General features: G+C 48.2%; 1 protein-coding gene across 1 annotated transcript; it reads right to left on the bottom strand.

The window, feature by feature from the left end:
• Exoc3 (exocyst complex component 3) lies at positions 1–24,574 on the bottom strand. Its single transcript, XM_013013870.1, has 12 exons — positions 24,335–24,574; positions 21,494–21,713; positions 15,878–16,559; positions 14,660–14,777; positions 13,816–13,941; positions 12,851–12,951; positions 10,655–10,765; positions 10,434–10,584; positions 8,544–8,666; positions 2,260–2,421; positions 1,636–1,763; positions 1–248 (listed from the first exon to the last, which is right to left on the bottom strand). The coding sequence occupies exons 1-12, from the start codon at positions 24,512–24,514 to the stop codon at positions 77–79; spliced, it is 2,274 nt and encodes a 757-aa protein (XP_012869324.1). The 5' UTR covers positions 24,515–24,574; the 3' UTR covers positions 1–76.
• Between the last annotated feature and the right edge of the window lie 440 nt (positions 24,575–25,014).

Below are 25,014 nucleotides of genomic sequence, written 5' to 3'. Positions count from 1 at the left end.
TAACACCAAACAGGGCTCCTAGAGAGTGACTTTCTTTAATGCACTTCTGAGATGAGACATGAGCTGCATGACAAAGCTACTTCAGGAGCTTTGCCACATTCAGACTGGGCACGACGATCTCTTTGAAGATGGGCACATAGCTGGGGCTTGCCTGCGTGGGGCCTTGCTCCAGTGTCTCCATGATTGTCTGCTTCATGTCCCGGCTGGCATCTCCCCGCACAGCCAGCAGTGCACCAATGTGATCATCTCTGCAGGAGAACAACGTCAGCCGAACCCTACTCCACGGGCCTATCACCCCACACCCGTGGTCACCGTCACACCCATGGGGCCAGGTGCTGAGAACTGCAAAGGGCACTTCTTCTTCCTTAGAGAAGCCCAAGGCTTCATCTTTCTGAGGCTTCTTTTTCTACCCTTAAGAACAAAAGACTTCTCTCTCTGCCCTTTTCTAGCTCTTTTCTCTCTTTTCCCCAGCTTTCTCTCTCTCTCTTTTTTTTTTTTTGTCGGTCGTGGGGCTTGAACTCTGGGCCTGGGCGCTGTCCCTCAGCTCTTCAGCTCAAGGTGAGCACTCTACCACTTGAGCTACAGCGCCACTTCCGGTTTTCTGGTGGTTTATTGGAGATAGGAGTCTCACGGTCTCTCCTGCCCGGGCTGGCTTTGAACCTCGATCCTCAGATCTCAGCCTCCTGAGTAGCTAGGATTACAGGCGTGAGCCACCAGCGCCCGGCTCCCAGCTTTCTCTCTTTCCCAGCTCTCTCTGCTCTTTTCTAGCTCTTTTCTCTCTCTTTCCCAGCTCTCTCTTTTTTCCCAACTCTTTCCCAGCTCTCTTTCCCAGCTCTCTCCCAGCAGGTCTACTGAATAAACCTACCCCTTACCTGAAAAAAAAAAAAAGAACAAAGGACTTTCTAAATACCAGTCTTAAAACTTTTTAGAATGGTGAAAAAAGATCACGTGCTTAGGGGCAGGGACTATTAGAAGGCAGAGAGCCTGCCCAACGCCATCCCAGGACTACCAAAAAAATAAATACATCAAGGAGAATCCCTCATGGATTCAAGGATCACCCTGGAGGACACAGGATCACAGCTCTTCTCCTATCATCAGGGTGGAAGCAACAAGGCAGACCAGTACACTCGGCCCATGGAGAAGCATGCCCCTCAGGGCTCAGAGGCTGGGCCTGTGCTCAGGGGTCAGAAGTCTGGGAGCACCTGAGACTGCACAGGTGGATGTCCTGACCACACACAGCCATGAGTTCCCTTACACACACACACACACACACACACACACACACACACACACAGATGTCCTGACCACACACGGCAGTGAGCTCCCTTCCTCACACACGTGACCACACGCGGCAGTGAGTTCCCTTCCTTTCGTCTGCACAAGCATCACAGGCTGGAACTCCTTAGGGTCATCTGTACTCCCATCCATCAACGCAGTCGCACCCCACTACCCCATCTTGCTTAAAACCAGCTTCACTGTGTACCTAGAACAGGCCCTCAACCTATACTCACTCAGACACAGGCTTGGCCACGAGGCAAGTGCACAGGCGTAGCCGACCCTAACCTGCTGCATACAGCTATTCTTCCAATGACTCATTGCTACACCAGATCCAGTGGGAAGATGTTCCGCCATTACCTTATATCCGGGTATTTGCTGACCAGAGTTGAGACTTCTAGGTACAGCAGAGATGGGTCTGTGAGCTTAATAACTTCTGCGACGGCAACAATCGTGTCGCAGTGTCCATCCACATCTTCACCAAATCCCTGGAAAACAGTGGCAGGGCAAGGTCAGCTCTTGACTGTCACTCGAGTAGGAGGCCCACTTGATCCTAACACAGTCAAATCCCTTATCTGGCCAGGCACCCCATGAACACTTCAAGATTCATTCTCAAAGGGGGTGAGGGGGAGGGCGGACTGCACAGAGACAATCTCTTGCAGGGATTTGGCCATTGGCCAGGGAAAGACATGGTAAGAAGCATCTAGTCATATCCAAAACTGGGAATCAGAATGTTGGGTGGTAACCAGCACCTTACAGAACAGACAAGGGCTGAGGAGTGGAGGGAAATCATCCTAAAAGCACGTCCGGGAGCTGCAGCCACACGTTAGCCTTACATAAATTCACACGTCCCTCCAGACAGCATTGACCCCACTCTGGGTCCTGACGTGACTGGTGTCCACGCATGGCCTAACTACCACAACAGCCACCAAATCTAAGCCGTGGGACACAGCGGCCCAGGCGCTGGGCCACACTGCTACTCACAGACGCCAGCTTTTGAAACAGGAAGCGGAGCTGCTCCGCCTCCCTGACCATCTTCTCAGCCCCTTCCTTGCGCTCCTCTGCGCTGCGGAACGAGATGCGCTTCTGCATGATGGCCCTCAGGTACTCCACCACCACACGCCGGTGGGCCTCGGCCATCATCCTCTGTGGAGAGAGGCAGGGCGCTCAGTCGCAGAGCCTCCAGCAGGCTGGGAGGCCCTCATCAAGCCTGGGTCAACCCAGAGCACATGCTCTCTTAATTCTATTGGCACTGTTGACAGGATTTTAAAGTAACCGTGTTACACTGGGATGTCACTATGAACTACGGTATACAGGATTCACCGCACAAGAGCAGGCAGGAGGGTGAGCACACACAGCCTGTGGGGCCCACATTTGTGCTGAGCTTTTCTAAAAGGCAGATAGGATTCAGAGCCCAGAGAAAACCTGCTTCCTACATGAGCTGGTGCCAGTCATCCAAAGGATGGAAGTCATCTAGGAAGGGTTTTCTGGCAGGAAGAGGCAAGGCCAGCCTAGCACCAACTCGATGTGAGCTCTTCCCAGGGCCCCCGCCAACTCCACTGGAGGCCCTAAGATCCCTCTTCGTCAGTCCTCATCAGAAGGAAAACTTAAGCCAGGTGAACTCCAGCCTTAGATCTCCGTGAAGCCCATAGCCGAGCCTCCTCTAGAGATGGTCTCAGGCCAGTGAAAAAAGGAATTGTGGCTCCAAATATCTGGATAAGACTCAAGAAGGATCCAAATGAGAAGGAAAACCCTAAATGAGAAGGGTATTAACAGGACAAGGGAAAGGACTGGAAGCCAATATGGGCGGATGGAGTGAATGTCATCTTTTCAAGCATGGCTGGCAGTGGTACTAGGCTCTGTGCACAGGCAGCTCCAGTCTGCTCCCCAGGAGTGAGTTAAATACCCTCACAAGCTAATCTACCCTTATGCAAAAAGAGACTCCCCCGACCCCGCCCACCGTACACCACTAGGCACAGCCAGGCTATCAGGCTGGTAAAGGCACAAAGCTCCAAGAGGACCAAGGAGGTCAGCCCTGTGGGCCAAATTGCTCTGTGTACAACACACAGAAACTGCTACCTGTGTGTGCAACAGCTGACCAGAACAATCAACTACCATTTCTTTTTTTTTTTTTCTTTTTGCTGGTCATGGGGTCTGAATTCTGGGCCTGGGCGCTGTCCCCCAGCTCTTCACCTCAAGGCGAGCCCTCTACGATTTGAGCCACAGCAACACTTCCGGCTTTTCCTGCTTATGTGGTGCTGAGGAATCGAATCCAGGGCCTCATGCATGCAAGGCAAGCGCTCTACCACTGAGCCACCTTCCCAGCCCACAACTACAGTTTCTAGAAATAAATATAACTGCTAAAATGTAAACTTGACAGATAGTAGAGCCCTGTTGAAGGCTAGGTTTCAATATAATGTTGATGGCCTTGGGCTTAGGAAAGATTTCTTAAGATACAAAAAACAATCCACTATTAAAAAAAAAGTTGATGAATTAAAATGAAGGGCATTGGATTAGTATAGTCCAAGTTTCTTCATGGAATTCATGACCATGTGAACAGGGAACCACAAGGGTGGGCTCCCTCTCAGTGTGTCCTCCTCCCCACCCCACCCCCGTTATCATCCCTGTGTGCGTGTGCATGGCGGTGCTCCGCTCTCTCACCACGCCAACAGTCACACTGGACGAGGCTGGCCTGGGCCTCATCCTCACGGCCTTGGGCGCCAGGGCCTCAAGCTCTCACAGAGCTATCCTGCTCACTGCTGGAACTCTATCACTTGAACCACGCCTCCCATCCAGCAATTTGCTGGTTAATTGGAGACGGGAGTCTAGGACTTCCCTGCCTAGGCTTGGTACCATAATCTCCCAGGTCTCAGTCTCCTGAGTAGTTACAGGCACGAGCCACTGGAGTATCCCACTTTCAGGAACCAGTTAGGGCTTTTTTAGGAAAACATGACAGCCTACTTTAGAGAGGAGCAGAGCAGAAGGGTCCTACAACACAATCCTGTCAGGTAAGAAGTAGGAAGGCTAGAACATACAAATCATGCAAAAAGCCAGCAAGCAAAAACAACAGTCCAGGGGCTGGGAAGGTGGCTCAATGGTAGAGTGCTTGCCTTGAGCTGAAGAGCTGAGGGACAGTGCCCAGGCCCAGAGTTCAGGCCACACGACCGGACCCAAAAAAAACACAAAAAAAAACCCAAAAAAAAAACAGTCCAGGGCAGAGATGTGGAAAACTTGATGTCCCCTCAGAAAGAGAAATTACAAATGACCTATCAGATATAGGGTGCCAGTCCCATTAACAGAGAATTGCCAGTTTAAAAAGCACAGACAGGGGCTGGGAAGGTGGCTCAGTGGTAGAGCGCTTGCCTTGCATGCATGAGGCCCTGGGTTCGATTCCTCAGCACCACATAAGAAAAAAGAAAAAAGCCAGAAGTGGTGCTGTGGCTCAAGTGGTAGAGCACTAGCCTTGGTCTGAAGAGCTGAGGGACAGTGCCCAGGCCCAGAGTTCAGGCCCCACAACTGGACCCAAAAAACAAAACAAAACAAAACAAAAAAGCACAGACATAACCAGCGACCAGCACACAAGGCCCTGGTGCTACGGAGACCAAGAGTAGGCCCAGTGTACCATGGGGACAGGAAGCACCTTCCTGCAAAGATGCACAGCACACACAGGCCCCACACGCAGCAAGGCCTTAATATCTGGGGATATCTAGGTGTGCTCAGTGCGGGGGGGGGGGGGGGAACACACTGCTATCGGCTCCCTTAACTGGTTTGAGCTGAAACCAGACCTGAGCAGTGCATGGAGTCACCCAACCTATCCAACATTGAAAAGCAGGCAGCACTGCTCTATTTTCAAGGATATACACATAGGGAAACAATTACAGAAAAAAAGGCAAGGGCTAGGTTGTCATGGAACAGGACCTAGCAGGGGACAGGTAACATTCATGATATGTATCTTGGACTGGGTGCTAGTTACCTGGGCAGGTAGTGGATCATGACTCCGTGTACTACAGCTTTACACTACTCCGCATACTGCATCTTTACACTGTTAATGCACTTAGACATTAAACTGGTGAAGGGAGAAGAGACAGTACATAAGCAACACTAGAAATGAAGCTAACATAAAGAGTGAAAATCACAAGGCCCTAGAAAGTGAAAATGAACAAAACTGATTTACGAAGAAACAGAAAGGACTCAAGTGGAAGAGAATTTGCCTAGCAAGCAAGAGGCCCCGAGTTCAACCCTTAGTACTGTCCTCCTCCAAAACATACATACATACATACATGTCCCTGGGCATTTACAAACTAAATTCACATTCAAAGTATTTCCACAGGAAATGGCAGTTCACAAGTACAGAAGACTCTACCAGATTTCCAAGGGAACATGTAATTTTTTTTTAAGTGTGAAAATACTGTCCAGAGTGGTTACAATTACATGAGCAGGGAACATGTAATTCTAACAACAAAAACTCCCAGATCATATGGAAGAAGTGAGCTTCTTCTACATCAGCCCATGAGGCCATCGGTCCTGATCACCATTTCAGTCACCATTGAAAACCAGGGAGGAAAACTGAGCACCAGTGGCCCATGTCTGAAATCCTCGTGTGCACAGATGAAAAAAAGTCCTGAACAAAACATCAGAAAACAATCCAGTGAAGCACAGGTGGAAAGATATCATGCATGACTGTGACAGTTCCTCTTTGTTGTCAACTTGACTGAATTGACAAGGCACCTAGATTAGTGGAGTACTCCTCCTTGTCCACCTTGTGAGGGGCTTTCCAGACAGAGTTAACTAAATGGGGAGGCCATTCTGACTGGGTAGGGGCAAGCATATATTGTTTTCCTAGCCACCACAAGCGCTTCTCTGTTCTACCCACCTTCTCCACCACTGATCCAAACCTAAGACGTTGTGAGACAAAATGAATACTCCTCCTATAAGCAGTTTTCTCAGGTATTTTTGTCATAGTAATGAAAAACCAGCACAGTGACTGAGGGATTATCCTGGAGAGATGGAACGGGATACCAATGACAGAAACATCTTCAAAGTATTTTACCAGGTAAAAGAGGAAGACTCTTCTCTCAGGAGATATAGAAAAAGTGCTACTATATCATAGCTGAAAACAAACTCAAAACACACACGCACACACACACGCACGCACGCACATATATATATTAGAAAATAGAAAGTTCTTTCTAAACTAGAGAAAAAAATGTTTATCAAAAAGTTGCAGCAATGATCATTACTCTAAAGAAAGCTCTTTTGCTTTATATCAAACGTCAGGAAGAGAGAAGCAGGTAACTTGAGGACTAAGGGTAGCACTTGCAATTGGACATAGTTGAAGACATTCCCAATTATCTTCTGTCACATAATAGTACATAAATAGGTGGGGAAGGGAAGGACGGTCCGGCCAGGTGCCAGTCCTGGGAGCATGCCACAGTGGCTGCGATTGACCAACACCCCTGGTGTGCAGGCAGCTTCTGCTGCATCGAGCTCAACAGCGACCGTGCTCCCATTCTTCAGAATAGCTTGCCCCATCTAGATGGGAGGTCTGGAGCCAGCAGCAGCTAGTCTACCTTCCCGGGTTGTGTCAGCACCTATCAGACCTTAGCCTGTCCAAGCTCAGGTAGGGAGGACTGACCAAAAACCCAGCACATGCAGGTGTAAACACATGTATACACGTGAAACATCAGGCACAAAGCACAAGTACGTACCGTGTGTGCACAGTACGTACACAGTACATGCCATAAACACACATATCTGTGTAACACACATGCATATCATATGAACATGTGCAGGTATGCATAACAGACATGTAACATACATGTACATAATAGACATGTACCACAGACAACACACACACACACCCCTCAAACATCATACACACAGCCTCTTTCCTCCGTGTCCTGCTCCTGATCTCAAGGTCCTACTGGTAGTTGCAAGGGTGGATGGCCCTTCACACTCACTGACCAAGCAGGTATCCTTTGTGGGTCAGCTACTCAGGTCAGTCTTTCTGAAGGCACTCTACCGTGTGCTGTGGCCATGCCACACGAGTGACTCATCCCCAGTACACAGCGTGGTGGAGCCCTCCCCAGAAGCCATCAGTCCAGAGGTGACAACCACGCCACACCATGCCAGGCCTCAGGTACCCAAAGACTGGCATCATGAGGTTCCTGAACCTTGAGGATACACGTCTGAACCAACCAACAGTCCTGTTAAGCCGTCTCAGGTTCCTGCTCTGGTGAGGACCAGTGCTGCAACAGCCAGGGCTGTCCTTGTGCCAGTTGTAAATACATTCTGCCACCCTGAAAACTGACCAGAGATAGGGTTTTAAGGCCCCCACAGACCTCCCACAGAAGCCTCTCAGCTGTGAAAGGCCAGGATGGCAGGCAGTTAAACCTCGTTTCCCAGTAGGCATCACCTTTAAAGGCAGAGAGACAGATTTTCTTAAAATAAGGAGCTAGATGGGAAGACCAGACATGGAGAAAGCACACACATCACAATTTGCAAGTACAACCACCATCCAGACCAGCCTCCAAAGGACTGCCAGAACACGGCACCATCTATCAAACTACTGTCTATCAACCAGAAACAAGCAGTCCTAAAAAGCAATGATGTCAGCAGCAGTGGAGACAAGGGAAATCTGGACAAGGAACTTGCAAAGGCTTGCAAATGGAGACCCACACAGCCGGTGGAGGGGACTTGACTCTCATCTCTCACTGAGCTCTAGACAGCCTCCAAGACCCAATCAGGCCACCCCTGGCCTCTTCTGGGAAAAGTAAGGTAGCAGCCACTATCGTACTCCCTTCCAGGGCCTATGGTGGGGCAGTGGGCTTTGCAAGGGTCTCCGGCAGGACCACTGCAGCTCCCACCCTCCCGGTGCAGGCCACATGGAGCTCTGGGAGGGGCTCGGTGAATACTCATCTTCACTCAAGCCTACCACCTGACCTCCTTTTGACCACCTGCCTCCCCTGGCAGTTGCCGGGCGCCAGTGGCTCACGCCTGCAATCCTAGCTACTCAGGAGTCTAAGATCCGAAGATTGCGGTTTGAAGCAAACCCAGGCAAGAGTTCCCACGACTCTTACCTCCAACCACTCAAAAACCGGAAGTGGTGCCGTGGCTCAAATGGTAACATGCTAGCCTTGAGCACAAAGAGGCTCAGGGACAGTGCCCAGGGCTTGAATTCAAGCCCTACCACCACCACCACCAACAACAACAAAATAATATATAAATAAAATAAACCAGAAAGGAGATAGTTTAGCCCACATGCTCACCTTTTTATATGGCTTTTTGATTTTAGCGAAATCATTGAAGTAGTCCTCCACAGTGACACAGATGATGTCCACGGCATTTGACCCGAGTAGCCACTTCTTTGTCATCAGCTCATTTAGATGTTGCTGAAAAGCACAAGATCACGGAAACTGCCACCTTATACAATGTGCAGAAATCACAACTCCTGGGGGGGGGAGGAGGGTGGCTTCTGATCTGACTCTGATTGTAACAATTCTGCTACAAGAGAGCTCACCTGCCTCATACAACCCTTGCGAGGAGCGTCACAAATGATGGCGCAAATCTTTACCTTTGATAGCTATACATATGTGTTATATGACTATTCCATAATTTATTTACCCAATTCTGAGCACTGGGACATTTAAATATTTTTCACAGTTTACAATTATAAATAGCAGTGCAATAAAAATATTTTTTTTCATATGAGATTTCTTAAAGTGGAATCCCTCACTCACCAAGTATGTAAATGAAAACTCCAGTAAGTACTTCCTAACTAAATAGTTAGCTCTAAATAGAATATAAGCAATGAGAAAACAGATTCTCCACAAGCAACTTCTGATGCTCAGGTTTATGTGTACACAATGTAGCCATCATCAGGCTGCGGCTGTGGGTTCCAAGCAGACAAAATTCTGGGTTCAATCTCTAGCACCACAGAAACAAACCTCAAAACCAGATCAAGCAAGTCTGCTAAGTAAAAAATAACACCAGTGTGTGAGCTCAATGCCTGTAATTCCAGCTATTGAAGGGGTTGAGATCTGAAAATTGAAGTGTGAAGCCAGCCCAGGCAGCAAAGTCTATCAGACTCTTACCTCCAGTAACAACCAAAAAGCCAGAAGAGGAACTATGGCTCAATTGGTAGAATGAAAAAGCTAAGGGACAGCACTCAGGCCCTGAATGCAGCCAGGCACACACACAAAAAAAGGTAACAGCAAGCCAGGCACCGGTGGCTCACGCCTGTAACCCTAGCTATTCAGGAGGCTGAGATTTGAGGATCATGGTTCAAAGCCAGACCAGGCAGGAAAGTTTATGAGACTCTTATCTCCAATAAACCACTCAGAAAACCAGAAGTGGCTCTATGGCTCAAGTGGTAGAGCGCTCTTTTGAGCTGAAGAGCTGAGAGACAGCGCCCAGGCCCCAGAGTTCAAGCCCCATGACTGACAAAAAAGAAAAAGCATTAATAGGTGCTTCTCTGGTGACCAGTGGACTGGGCACTCTGCTTCATGGTCAGACACTGATCTTTCTTTTCCCAAGTGGAGGTCATTCGTGCCTTTGTCTAATTTTTTATACTATTTTTTGATAACTGCAAGCAACACCTTCTCATAACCATTTTGGAGAGAGGTTCAGGCATGATGTTCCTGTGGCATGGACACCCCCACCTTTCCACTCTTAACAAGCAAGCATAGCTTTCACTTCCAAAGTGTTTCCTTTTTAACAGGCCCATGAGATGACCATGGCTTTTTTTTTTTTAACATATGGTGGCTTCGGCCAATGCATCTAGACAGTGCCAACCCATCTCCAAATCCTGAAGTGGAACTCTATTCTGGAGTACGTATGCCTTTGGTACGAGTAAAGCTCACTTCGTTCATGATTTCTGCATGTGTGAAGGGTTGTCTTTATCCTCTGGGGGCACTGTGATGGGTTCATGCTCCCCATCACACAGATGGGTGCCTAACATGGCCCTGGAGCCTCTCCCAGGCTTTGTGTCATGCAAAATAGGCAGAGGCCCTCTGGCCCTGGCTTAACAGACCTGAGGACACAGCTCAGCTCAGGTCAACCCGAGGCAGGGGGACAGAGCACTCTAACAGGCAGGCTGAGAGGCTCAGGCTCAGCTCCACAGTGCACAGCTCCAGGGCTCTGAAGGGAGCCGGGCCCACCTCCAAGTCCAGAAAGACCTCCTCCAGCAGGCTGCTGCAGCCCTCCTTGGCGATGGCATCCAGAAGCCCATCCATGCTTGGCTGGCTCAGACACACACCCTCCTCGGCTTCATTTTTTAAGTACTTTCTTTTCAAACTGATGATAGATTCTCTGCAAGAGAACAGCTCAGGGTCAGGGGGCCGCTGTCTGCTGTCTGCACTCCGTGACCCCACACACTCACTTGAAGGTCTGACAGTTGTTGATGATGGCGACCATGTATTGCACGTAGCAGTGCGGCTGCTGCCGGTTCCTCAGGTGCTCTTCTTTGTACAGCTGGGCCTCATCTTTGTATCTGCAACCACATCCGCAGCATGAGCAAAGGGAGCTACACAGCCGCCTCCAGCACCAGCTGACCACCTGCCCAGTGGCCCGTCCCACCACCAGACTGGGAGACTTCAGCCATAAACCCCGGCATGGCTCACAGGAGTGGGGGAACAGGAAGTTGTCTTAAGTGGGTGTTAAAAATAATTTCGTATGGTTCAGTAGTGGACCATAAAGATGTTGAAGTGTGGCTATAAGATCCAGGAAAAGCCGGGTGCCTGTGGCTCACACCTGTAATACTAGTGGTTCAAAGCCAGCCCCGGAAGGAAAGTTTGTGAGACTCTTATCTCCAATTAACCACCAGAAAACCAGAAATGGCGCTGTGGCTCAAGTGGTAGAGCACTAGCCTTGAGCTGAAGAGCTCACGGACAATACCCAGGCCCAGAGTTCAAGACCCACAACCAACCAAAAAAAAAAAAGATCCAGGAAAAGTATTTTCTTCTTCTTTCTTTTCTTCTTTTTTTTTTTTTTGCCAGTCCTGGGGTTTGTACTCTAGGGGCTGGCTTCAAACCACAATCCTCAGATCTCAGCCTCCTGAGTAGCTAAGATTACAGGCATGAGCTACTGGTGCCAGCTAAAATATTATCTTATTTCATGAACAATTCACCTCCAAACATAAATAACAATTTTAGAAATGTTATCCAAAGTTAGGTAAAATGTCCCTTTATCAACTTATTATGAAGAAATTAGGTAAAAAATTCATACTAGGGACTTGTCAGAGAAAGTTACACGTCACACAAGAACTGCCTCACAGAAAGGGGCTCAGCGAGAGCCCAGGCGTGATGACCCACGGTGGGTAGAGGCCCTGGGCCAGGACCCTGAGTCTGGACCGAGGGGACTCAGGCTGTGACTCTGGAGACAGGCAACAGATGAGGTTCTAAGGAGAGAGAAGGGCAGGGCTGGCACCTGTACCACCGCTGGCTGCAAGGACACAACATGTCTATCTGGCTGCATCACGTCAATCAATAAAGCCTTTGGAGCAGCTCCTGGTCTGAGGGAAGATGGTGGTGTGAAGACAATGGACCCCGGATGCCACTAGATGGTGATGTGCGCATCCGTGCACAGGCCGACTGGCCTGAGGGGGAGGGATGATAGGCCTGTGGCCCTAGAGACCTGAGAACCAGACCTGCTGGGACCACACGGCCGAGACACTGGGAGCGGGCCCACCACGCATTATAGTTACAGACACAGGACGCCACTGGCCTCTACACCTGGAAACCAAGAGACAGAAGAGGACAAGGCTGGGGAAGAGAGGTGGAGAGGTAGCGTAGCAGGGATGCTTTCTAGGTAAGGACTGTGGAAGAACACAGACGATGTTCAGACTATTCTTTGCCATCATGAACACTTCAGAAGAAGGGGCTTGCTAGCATGTTTGCCCAGGGTCCCCTCACCACACAGTTACTTGGGGCGCTGGTCCCCTGCCCCAGAGAGTGCAGTGAAAACAACTCTCCAGAGCTCTTGTTCTAACACCAACACTGTCCGTCCCATTGACTGCACTGCCAAGGGCCTCCCAGCATGTAAGGAACTCAAAAGCAACACCTAAAACCCACCCTACCAGGCACCGGTGGCTCATGCCTATAATCCTCAGGAGACAGATCTGAGGATCATAGTTCAAAGCTAGTCTGGTTAGTAAAGTCCGTGCCAATCAACTACACACACACACATACACACACACACACACACACACAGAAGTGGAGTTGTAGTTCAATGAGCAAGAAAGCTCAGGAATCATATATGCACATGTGTGCATGTGTGTGCGTGCACACACACAGACACATACACAAGTAATAATAATAATAATAATAATAGAAGGCGACTTATGAGGATAGTCTAGGCTTAAGTTATCTTTTAACATGTTAGGATCAACATCTTTTTGTTTTCTTTTTTGAGACTTGGTCTCTTTATGCAATATAAGCTGGTCTCAAACTCACAATCCGTCTACTTCAGTGCTGGCTTACAGGCATATACCACCATGCTCAGCTAGTAGATACAATTTTTTTGCTCTTAATTTTTAAAAACATAATTTCAAATTTAGTGCACTGGCAAAAATACATACCTACTTAGGAAAGAATTCATTTGCTGAAGACACAAAACCAGTACCTTTGTCTTCAAATCTTCACTTATCTGAGCAGCAACTTGAAGATTCTGTTCAAACATCTAAAAATTGGAGAACTTAAGAATTCTGACATAATCTCCCCAATAGCAGAATCCCACCTGGAAGTTGTGACAGTCCAAATTCAAAGGGGAGAAAAAAGGAACTACTGAAAAGGAAAGTCCAATGCTGGTGGTGCCTGTCGTCTGGGTGGAGACCTTAGCCCCAGGCCCGTGCTACAAAGCAGCTCTTGCTCACCCACTTTCAAGGGTCTCAAGGTGTAGGCTTGTGATCATCAAGCGGGGATGGGATGGAGCTGGGGGGCTGGGGTCTGAGAGAAGGTGAGGATGCTCCCCGTCACAAAGGCCCACCCACCAGCGCTCAACTCCTGCCTCCTGGAGGTCCAACACCCACAACTGCTCTGCCCCTCAGTGATGACACACAGAGCAAGAAAGGAAAACAAAGATGCAAGGACACAGGGGCAGTAGGACACCAAGCTGTAAGTTAATGATAAAAATGCACATGGGTCCAACACTAGTACCATGACTAATGAACAAGAAAATACTTTTAAAATGATACAAGACTCCCTCAAGGTCACCAAATAAAACTGAGCTACTTAGCATTCCACTAACAAACCTTGGCCATTTACTGCTATTGGAGAGTTGGAATGAGATGCCACATATGACCAGCATTTAGTTAGCTCCCAGTTCAGACCCAGAAGGATTGTCTAAGAAATCTAAAGTGACACTGGGTAGCAGCTGATAAACAGGATCCCGAGTCTCACTGCTCCAGAAAGAAAAAGATGGAGGGAGGGGGAGAGAGACCTCTTGACACCTTACTGAATTATTTAACTGAAAATCAAGGAATTCTGTCTGTAAACTTGATGGATCCTTCTAGCCACCCAGGAGACGGGACGGAGGAACTCACACCTGGAACACGATGGCAGGGAGTGTTGTCTGGTAGTAGCCGTCCTGGTCAGCTTCTGGCTCTGTCTCTTTGCTCCAGTCTTTCTTGTCTGTTTCTAGTGCTTTCCGCAGCCAGGCAATGATGTTGGACTGGAGGTTTGGCATCATGGAGAAGGAAGGGAAGAACAGGCTCTGAGTGTGCCTAACATTCTCACTACAGAGGGAGTAGCTGAATACAGCAGACGTCGTACCTGTCTCTCAGCAATCACAGCTCCCAAGAAAGAGCCCAGGGAGTGGACAGCTCAGGAGCAACCGGGCACTAGGCATTCTCCCTGCATGTGGGCAAGGCCTCACCGCAGATAAAGAGGAGAATGAAGCAGAAGACCCAGTGGGCAAACACTGTCACCAAGGGTGAGGCCATCTGTCCAGGACCAGGCAATCAGAGACACGCAGCCAGGTCAGCTCAGGTACCAATGGGAGACAGCGTTCTAGCTCCTAGTGATCCTGAGCTCTGGGTTCAAATGCTACCTTAACACTCAGGGATAGCCTGAGCCCTGATCTTAATGAGACCGCCTGGTCATTCTGCAGTCAGACTGGTCCCTTGCTCCTCTGACTGCCACCCCACACCACTAAGATGAAGAATCTTGATGGGTAACACCATGTGTGCCCTGGACACCGAGTTCTCATCAGCCAGATGGCAGTACCAGCTGATGCCCTCGAGCACAACAGATTCTCATATCTGCAAAGTGAACACCCTCCTCCAATTAACACCAGGTGTGCTGAGACTAGAAGCAGAGCCTGTCCACAGCTGTCCCACTATCTTACAGCCCCAAGGCAGTCCCTGGGTCTGCAGCATAGCTCTACTCACAGTAAGAGTTGACATGTACGTGTCCAGAAGCTCAGAAACGACCTTCGGAGAGAGCAGAGGCTCCAGGGCACTGACATCCACTTCTGGGGCCAATTCCACATTCCCCATCATCTCTGCACTACCGTAAAAACCGAGTGTGAGTGACAAGCCAGAGGGACATGGAAACACTCTCGGGTGAGTCTACGGTTCAATCCGACATGCAAACATGCTGCCCCAGAGAGATAACACTGTAGCGGTCCCTCTGTGATACCACCTCTCTTTAAATGGCCGTGGTCACTTAAATCACCTCAACTTGACCTCATACCACTATACCCGCTAGACAAGGCAGGGCTCAACTGCAGGACAGAAACCACAAAGGTGAGACCGATTTCTTCAACTTACTGCATTTTCACAAACGAGACCAAAGCCTAGCCACCAGGAGGTACTGAATGGTCATGTTTCACTTAGTAAGTAAAAACAGGAGGCACTGCTGCAAACATTACTGGTCTTTGTGGAATGGGCACAGACTAGGGCATGAATACATAGTATTACTGATGAAAAACTCATCTTCAAAGAAAGCAAAGGAATATGCATCTCCTGCACAGAAGGAAAGGCCTTCTTGGTTCCAGGGAAAACATTCTCGTGAGGAACACTTAATATTGATGTATGTAGTTCTTAAAAGTCTGGGGGTTAATCACTCAGAACACTGGCATGCCTTAATGCTACATTCCCCTGTACTGCTGCCCTCATCTGTCCCACAGATGTGATCTAACTGTATCCTGCCGCATGGGGCTGCTCACATAAGAGGCAATGGGGTCAAGGCTTCCCAAGGTCAGGCTGCAGGACAGGATGCTGTGAGGAGAGAGCAAGGCCCACATAGCAAAGGGCTGCACATAGACAGCAGAGCTGAGAAACCACCATCATCATCCATGCCTGACATCTCATCTCTCTTCACACCTTTCTGCACTGACATAAGGAGGAACACATACAAGGAGCACAGAAAACAGCCCACCATAGTGCACCATGGGTGCTCCACGCAGAGAGCAGAGACCCCACCCAAACATGGCTACAACCACAACAGAGAAAATGGACTAATCAATCTCCAGCTGGACAGGTGGACAGCCAGAAAGACCACAACTCAGGAAACAAAGCCATGAGTACCATGCAAAACAATGCAGGAGATTGATTGGGAACTCTCTGCCAGCATGCTTTTTCATTAGGATGTGAAGGAGGCTCTACCTGGTGTATGTGTTCAAGACCCAGGTCAAGAGGCTCACGATCTCATTGGCCTCCAGGTCTTCGGATGCAAGGTCCTGCATGCGTGTGCTCAGGGCCTGGTGATACATGTTCAGGAGGTTCTTGAAGATCTCATAATGGGGAGGAAAGCACTGCACCATCATGTTCTTGGCGACAATAAGGTCATCAAGGACATACTTCCTGATGATCTCCAGGTGGCGCACAAGCCACATCTTGTCAGACTCCCTGGTGTCTGCTTGTGTGCCCTCAATTCTAGTTGTCACAGTTCTCTCCAAGATGGAAAACATTTTCTCCTTCCAGTTTTTGGGCCTCCCAGGAGGAACAAATCCAGTTTGCTTTTTTCGGTCAAGAATTCTCCTGTCTATTTTCTCCTCCCGTTCAATGATCCTGACCACAGAGACCAGTAAGGTGGGGTCGCGACGGACGGTGACCAGTGACCTCTGCAGCACCATCCACAGCTGCTTGGCCAGCTCATCCGAGAGCCCCTGTGTGCTGCCGAAGTAGCCATGGATGAGGGTCATGTCCCTTGTGTTCCCGCTGTCCATGCGGTACTGCTCACACATCAGGCCGTCCCGGGAACACTCCAGGTCCATCAGTTTCCGGTGAGCCTGCAAGAGGGCCCCTTGCTCAATCAGGTCCTGAGTCTCTCTCACAATTTCGGGCACTGGAAAAGGCACAAAATGGCACTGTGAAAACATACAATGTTTGTCTATATAGCCTTATGATTTAGAAAAATCCTGTAATTGTCATTTGGGGGCCACTGGGGGGAAGGCAAACAATTTTTTAACTAGAGGCTTCATTTTGTATACACTTAAGATGTTTTAAAATGCTTTAGAAAGAATGTCATTCTCTACTTGTCAATCAACAGAAACTGCTCCTGGGAAGATGTGATGGTAGGTTTACTACAAAATACTTTGAAACAACAGTTTAACTGAAGTGAGGTATGGAGAAAGCAAACCAATAGAAAGCATAAAAAGAAACCAGAAAGAAACTCTGCACCTGAAATGAAAAATTCACAAGATACATTCAAAGTAAAAGTGAGAAGAACCAGCCAAAAGAAATGTTCAGACATGAGGAGTAGAAAGTACCAGACAACACTTACGGAAGCTAGTGGACCCACACCATGGGGCAGAGAAGCGAGAGCACAGCCCAGACTTTCTTTTGAAAAAGTGAGAGACAGAAACTTCCCAGGTCTGATATAAAATACGAACACAGCTCAATGGCCCACCTCCAGCAGAGCAGGGGTCCAAATCATGACACAGTGATCAAACTTGAAATACAGGGACAAAGAGCAGCAATAGCTGCAACTCAACACATAACTAGCAGACTTCTCCTCAGGAACTCTGGAGGCCAGAAGCTAACGTGTTCAACCTGCTAGAAGGAAACACTATCAACTAGGAATCTTACACCTCAAACACTATCATTCAAAAGTGAGAAATGAAGACATTCCCAGATAAACAAAAGCTGGGAAGGTTGGGCACCCCAGATGTGGAGGAAGCCCTGCAGGGGGAAATGAAAAGACACTAGTCGGTAACCCATAATGCTAACAAAACAGCAACCCAGAGTTACATGACGAAATAAAAATCTCAGCAAAGGTAAACACAAACACAATGATAAAATCTAGTATAACTAACTTCACTTTTGTTTTTTATATGACCTATAACACTAACACTGTAAAGTAAAAATTATTGGTTTATGTTTTTGGACACAACATATATAGAGATGTAACCAAAAGGAACCATTTAGGAAGAGTTTTTGTATGTTATTGCAGTAAAGCTGATACAAAGTCAAACTGAACTAATATAATATGAGGATGTTAAATGTAATCCCTATGGTAATCTCAAAGAACATATCAACAGAACACACATAAAACAAGAAGGAAATTAAAACATTTCACTATGAAAAATTAAAAATACAAGACTATAATACAGGTAATAAGGGACAAAAGTATCATGTAACATACAGAAAACAAACAGCAAAATGACAAATTATTATGTAATCCTAACAACCATTTTAAATGTAAGCAAATTAAACTCTCTAATTAAAGGGGACGGCAGAATGAATTTTAAAACATGTGATTCAACTATGTTTGTCTACAAGAACTACACCTCAGAGTGAAAGACACAAACAGATGGAGGTACAGGGTGAAAAAGATGCTCCACCAAGTGGAGGAAAACAGGAAAACAGGCCAATACCAACACCAGGCAAAGTAAGTCAATACACTGAAGAGAGACAAAGCCGTTCTGTATTAATGGAAGGCACACCCAGAAATACAAAACAATTATGATGATAATAATTGACACTTCTGCATTTACTAACAAACCATCAAAATATATGAAGGACTGGGAGAGAGCAAGGAAAGGGATAGCACTGCGGGGCGCCGGTGGCTCCCGCTTGTCATCCTAGCTACTCAGAAGGCTGAGATCTGAGGATCTCAGTTCGAAGCCAGCCTAGGCAGGAAAGTCTGTGAGATTCTTATCTCCAGTTAACCACCAGAAAACTAGAAGTGGCAAAAAAGCTCAGGGACAGCGTCCAGACCCTTAGTTCAAGCCTCACCATTAAAAAAAAAAGTACTCTTTCCTGATGTATGTAACTGTAACCCCTTTGTACATCACCTTCACAATAACAATTAAAAATTTTAAAATAGTGCTGGGCACCAGGGAGCTCATGCCTGTAATCCTAGCTACTCAAGAAGCTGAGATCTGAGGATCAAGGTTCAAAGCCAGCCTGGTCAGGAAAGTCAGTGAGACTCTTATCTCCAATTAATCACAGAAAAAGCTGGAAGTAGTGCTGTGACTCAAGTGGTAGAGTGTTAGCCTTGAGCAAAAGAACCCCAGGGACAACATCCAGGCCCAGAGTCCAAGCCCCAGGACCAGCAAAATAATTCCCAAAACCTAAAAAAGCAAAACAAAAAGCAAGGCTGGTGGTGTGGCTGAAATGATAGAGCAATAGCTGTGAGCAAGAAAGCTGGATAAGCAACAAAGGAATGGCACACACTCTTTCCAAGTGCAAAAGAACATTCTCCAGAAAGACCATATTTAGGTCACAAATGGAGTATTTCAATAGATTTTTTTTTTGGGGTCCGGTCATGGGGCCTCAACTCTGGGCCTGGGCGCTTTTCCTCAGCTCTTCAGCTCAAGGCTAGCGCTCTACCACTTAAGCCACAGCGCCACTTGTGGCTTTTTTCTTTTTGCTTATGTGGTGCTGAGGAATCGAACCCAAGGCCTCAGGCATGCAAGGCAAGTGCTCTACCACTGAGCGACCTTCCTAGCCCTCAATAGATTTTTAAAAGGTAGATCCACAAGTATCTTTTCCAAGCAAAACAAATAATTAAAAATCAGTAACAGTCGTGGGTGCTGTGCTGGTAGCTCACGCCTATAATCCTAGCAACTCAGGAGGCTGAGATCTGAGGATTGCGGTTTGAAGCCAGTCTGGGCAGAAAAGTCTGTGAGACTCCAATTTCCAAAAAAACATTCAGAAAAAGCCAAACATGGTGCTGTGGCTCAAGTGGTAGAGTGCTAGATTTGAGCACAAAGAAGTTCAAGGCAGTGCCAGGCCTAGAACTGAGTTCAAGCCCCAGGACCAGCAATAATTAAATAAACAAATAAAAATATCTGTAACAAGGAAAGCTGAAAAATTCACAAGTTTGTACAAATTAAGCAATACTCTTAACAGGGCAAAAAGAGATATCATCGTAAGGGAAAATAAAAAAATACTTAGGGAATAATGGAAATGAAAACTAAACCTATCAAGACATATGGGAGCAACAGGACCCAAGTTAAAAGAAAAGTGTGCATCTAGAAATACTTCAACTAAATGAAAAAAAAAAAATCTCCAGGGCTGGGAAGGTGGCTCAGTGGTAGAGCACTTGCCTTGCATGCCTGAGGCTCTGGGTTCAATTCCTCAGCACCACATAAGCAAAAAGAAAAAAAGCCAGAAGTGGTGCTATGGCTCAAGTGGTAGAGCGCTAGCCTTGAGCTGAAGAGCTGAGGAACAGAGTCCAGGCCCAGAGTTCAGGCCCCACGACCGGACCCCCCCCCCCAAAAAAAATCTCCAATCAGCAACTTAACTCTATAACTAAAAGAACTAAAAGAATGCTGAGTGCCGATGGCTCACGCCTTTAAGCTAGCTACTCAGGAGGCTGAGATCTGAGGATCACAGTTCAAAGCCAGCCTGGGCAGGAAAGTCTGTGAGACTCTTTTTTCTTTTATTTGTTGGTCACGGGGTCTGAACTCTGGGCCTGGGCGCTGTCCCTGAGCTCTTCAGCTCAAGGCTAGAGCTCTACCATTTGAGCCACAGTGTCACTTCTGGCTTTTTCTGCTTATGTGGTGCTAAGGAATCAATCCCAGGGCCTCAGGAATGCAAGGCAAGCGCTCTACCACTGAGACACCTTCCCAACCCCTCCATGAGACCCTTCTTCTCCAATTAACCACCAGAAAACTGGAAGTGGTGCTGTGGCTCAAGTGATAGAGCACTAGCCTTGAGCTGAAGAGCTGAAGGGCAGCGCCCAGGCCCAGAGTTCAAGCCCCATGGCCAAAAAAAAAGGAGCTAAAAGAAGAAACTAAACCCAAAGCTAGCAGGAAGGACATAATAAAAGGGTTTAGAGGAGAGAGAAACAAAGATTAAAAAAAAACACACACACACAAAAATAAAAACTCAATGATCCTTTGCCAAGATAAATGAAATTGACAGACCTTTAGCTTAGGTGGACTAAGAAAATAAGATTCTAATGAATAAAATCAGAAAGTAGGACATAACTATTGGCTCTTCAGAAATAAAAAGGACTGTAAGAAAGCATGGTAAAAGATGAAACACTACCCAACTGGGTAATCTAGATAAATACTTAGAAATACTTAGAAAATCTCAAAGACCCATGGCTAGTTAGAATCAGTAGCCAAAAATCTCCCTACAAAGAAAAACTCTGTATACCAAGTGAAGTCACTGGTGAATTAATCAAACATTTAGAGAACTAGCACCAAACTTGCTTAACACTTCTCCAAGAACTGCAGAGGACGGGGCTTTCTGACTGATCCTAGCAGGCAGCATACCAGGGGAGGACTGCCTGCGTCCAGGGCTGGGAAGCTGTCTGTACCCCACCAACTCTAAGAGGACCAGCCCTCTAGCCACCCCTCCCAGGTCTATTCCAGTCACCCACATCAAGACCCCTGGTCTGTCCCACCCCCAGTCCATCCGCTCCCTGACTGAGAACTGCCGCTCTTCTAAGCCACAGCCCTTTGGGTGTGCACTGCTGCTACTCCACTTCTGTCCAGAGGAAGACCCCCCTCTAACAGCACTGGCTCTGCTGTCCACTCTGTGCTATCTTGGCACAGAAGTACATTTTCTCCCCTGGCCCTTACTAGCTTGGCTGATCAATTCCACCCACATTCATTCAATCAGGGAAATAACAAGAGCAGGCAAGGAATCAAGCTATCCATCCACTGGAAGTCAGGCCTAAGCAGTATACTGAACATACGGGCCTGCATCTTCACTAACCACACAGCTCCTCGAGTTTGCAGAGAAACAGCTGTGCACACGGGAAGGTACCTTTTGAGTACTCCAGCAAGCCACCCAGCGCCTGACTTTGTTGTCTACCTTTACCTGAGAAGATGTTCTTCAGGTTCTCCACAGCCGCAGCTAGCTGGCTGTGCTGAACCACCGCATCCTTCACATCCTTGAGACTCTCGATGGTGTTGATACTCTGCCTCCAATCCTTGCTGACGTTAGCCAGCGACTGCTGGATGTCCTTGACGTCGCTCAGCGCGCTGTGGAGCTGGCTCAGGCCTGTGCGCACCCCGTCCAGCTGTGACTGGATGGCAGCCTGAGGGAGATACCACACAGGTGAGTGGAGCCAGAGACAGCCCAAGTGCTAAGGAGGGACAAGTTCAGAAAGAACTATTTGAGGAACAAGAAAGGAACAGCATTTGGGGCTGGGAAGGTGGCTCAGTGGTAGAGCGCTTTCCTTGCATGCCTGAGGCTCTGGGTTCGATTCCTCAGCACCACATAAGCAAAAAGAAAAAAGCCGGAAGTGGCGCTGTGGCTCAAGTGGTAGAGCACTAGCCTTGAGCTGAAGAGCTGAGGGACAGCGCCCAGGCCCAGAGTTCAGGCCCCACGACCGACCAAAAAAAAAAGAAAGGAATAGCATTTAACTTCATGGTGACTTTCTCTTTTTCACTGCAGCCTGGGACAGACAACAATCCATTTTAAAGCTTTGATGAGAAAACTTCCCTTGTCATCCTGCGTGACTGCTGGATGACACCGAATGCCACTGGGGACATGGGAAGAGACCGGCAGCCACACTGCCCACACTGCTGCCAGGGCTCAGGTTCCTAACAGACTTTATTGATAAAGAAACCCATCAGAAATTCCATCAGCTCAGGAGTGGGATTCCTGTTGCTCAACCAGATCAGATGTGACTGGAGCAACTGGCTGCACTGTATCGCCTACACTTACCCAGACCCTCCACAGACAAACACCAGCCAGGCGGTACCCAGCTGAGGGGCCAGGGCACAGAGGATGGCAACGGCTAGACAGACAGGAGTACAAGGAAAACCGAGGCAGCCAGCACCAGTCCCACAAGGAGCACTTGTCACCAGATGCCTGAGTTACATTAGAAATGTTTAGCTATGACCATAATGGCCACTCAAAATTTCTAAGTCCCTACTGATAACCACCAGCTAACACTGCAAGCTTAAAGCAGATCAATGTCAGGACAAGAAGAGTATACCAGATTTTCAAAATTAGTATAAAACTGTTATCTCAAATGAGGGCAGGAGAGCACTCAATTGAATGAATGCTATCCGGCCTCAACCACCTTGCTGGACATCTACATGGTCCTCACATGCCTCCCCTATAAACCTGTCTATACTGTGCTCATCAGACCTCCCCTATACACCTGTCTATACTGTCCTCATCAGACCTCCCCTATATACCTATCTATACTGTCCTCATCAGACCTGCCCTATACTCCTGTCTATACTGTCCTCATCAGACCTCCCCTATACACCTGTCTGTCTATACTGTCCTCATCAGACCTCCCCTGGGCATCTGTCTATACTGTCCTCATCAGACCCCCCCTGGACACCTGTCTGTCTATACTGTCCTCATCAGACCTGCCCTGGACATCTGTCTATACTGTCCTCATCAGACCTCCCCTATACACCTGTCTATACTGTCCTTATCAGACCTCCCCTATATACCTGTCTATACTGTCCTCATCAGACCTGCCCTGGACATCTGTCTATACTGTCCTCATCAGACATCCCCTATACACCTGTCTATACTGTCCTCATCAGACCTGCCCTGGACATCTGTCTATACTGTCCTCATCAGACCTCCCCTGGACACCTGTCTATACTGTCCTCATCAGACCTCCCCTGGACACCTGTCTATACTGTCCTCATCAGACTTCCCCTGGGCATCTGTCTATACTGTCCTCATCAGACCCCCCCTGGACACCTGTCTGTCTATACTGTCCTCATCAGACCTCCCCTATACACCTGTCTGTCTATACTGTCCTCATCAGACCTGCCCTGGGCATCCGTCTATATTGTCCTTATCAGACCTCCTTCACACTCATCTATAGATTCTCATCAGACCTTGCCTGGGGCCCTTACACAGTTCCAGATGGTAAGAACTTATTGTATTGTCAGTGTAAGTATAAGCTTTCCTCAAAGGTCATCTCCCAAATCCCTAAAAACATGCCCTTCTATGCCAACCACTGAAGGTCAAGGTCTGTACCTTGTACCGTAAAATTTCACTTCTTTGTATCATTTGGGAGCTTACATTAAGGAAGAATGACACTCTTCTGTGTCTTACTCCTGTATACTTTCCTGTGGGGTGGGGATTGAACCCAGGTTGCATTCATATGAGGGAAGTGTTCTACCACTGAGCCTCATCTCCAGTCCATTCCCTTCTCTCATTTTTTAAATGGAGTCTTACTATGCCCAGGCTGGCCTCCAATTCCTGGGCTCAAATGATCCTCTTGAGTGGAGGCACATCCCCACCATGCCCGGCTCGTTCACAGCTCTTTGTAAACATGTCTAGCCGTCTTCCACAGCCTGGCACATGGTCTGCATATTTTGAAGCGACATAGAGAAAGTACTCTGGCAATGCTCTGCAGAAGAGGTTTAAATATATAAGCAGTTGCCATTTTGCATGTGTGGTCTAAAAAGTCACATGGAGTCCTACCCATTATTAAGGTGGTTGTTATGGTGGTGTTTCTCATGTTTGTGCAGTCCTTTGTGTAAATCTACTGCTTAGTAGACACATCACTGTATACTGTTGGGAAGAACTGCTAAATAAAATCCATCTCTGTCTCCTCCCACAGCATTGCAAAATCTAACTTGGGAAATCACGATATCAAGTAGGAAACAGAAACTTAAGACAAATGGCTTTGTCCTGCCTAGGAGTAAGACAGGTGACAAGACCTCTTCGCCTTACCTTCAGCCGGGCCTCCACAGAGGCCTTCTTCCGGGCCTCCCTTCTGCGGTACTGCTCCACTTTGTCCAGCTGGTCTGGGCGCGGGAGCATCCCAGCGACCCTCTGGACTGCTGTAGCAACAGCCTCCCGGTCTGTCTCCTTCATGGCCAAACACGTAGGTAGAGTATCTGCATGCGTCATACCACAGGCATGCTAGGCGAGGGGGAAGATGCATTAGGAAGGTGGAAGTGCTGGCCCCAAACCTACCTTCTAACAGCGAATGGGGCCCAAAGAGCATGTCTACATTGAATCCAGTACACCCGAGAGAAGGCTGAGCCCTAGGAACTCTGTCACAAACACCGCCTTGGAACTCAAGTATAGAAACAGGCATCCACCAGCAAGACAGGAGCGCATGGGGGTCTACACATGGCCCCTCTATCGCCATGGTCGCCCCCGCAGGAGGCCGACGGTCCTACGCTCTGGGCACAGCAGACCTCTGCGGCAGAGCTGGGTGGGGACCGAGGTGCGAGAGCTCACTCGCACACTCCGTCCTCCGGCAAGCCAGCAGAAGCCACTTGCTGCTCCTCGGCCCGCTCCCGCTCACCAGGCCGGGCCCCGGTGAGAGGTGTGAGGCCCGGGCTGGGGCGGCGCGCGCCGGCCTCAGAGCCCTCCCCACGCCCCCTCCGGGCCTCGGCGCCGCC

Source organism: Dipodomys ordii, unplaced genomic scaffold (genome assembly GCF_000151885.1).
Source record: "Dipodomys ordii isolate 6190 unplaced genomic scaffold, Dord_2.0 Scaffold21, whole genome shotgun sequence".
In the NCBI taxonomy this organism is placed as follows: domain Eukaryota; kingdom Metazoa; phylum Chordata; class Mammalia; order Rodentia; family Heteromyidae; genus Dipodomys; species Dipodomys ordii.
The sequence above is the reverse complement of the archived record's forward strand: the minus strand, read 5'-3'. Positions and strand labels throughout refer to the sequence as shown.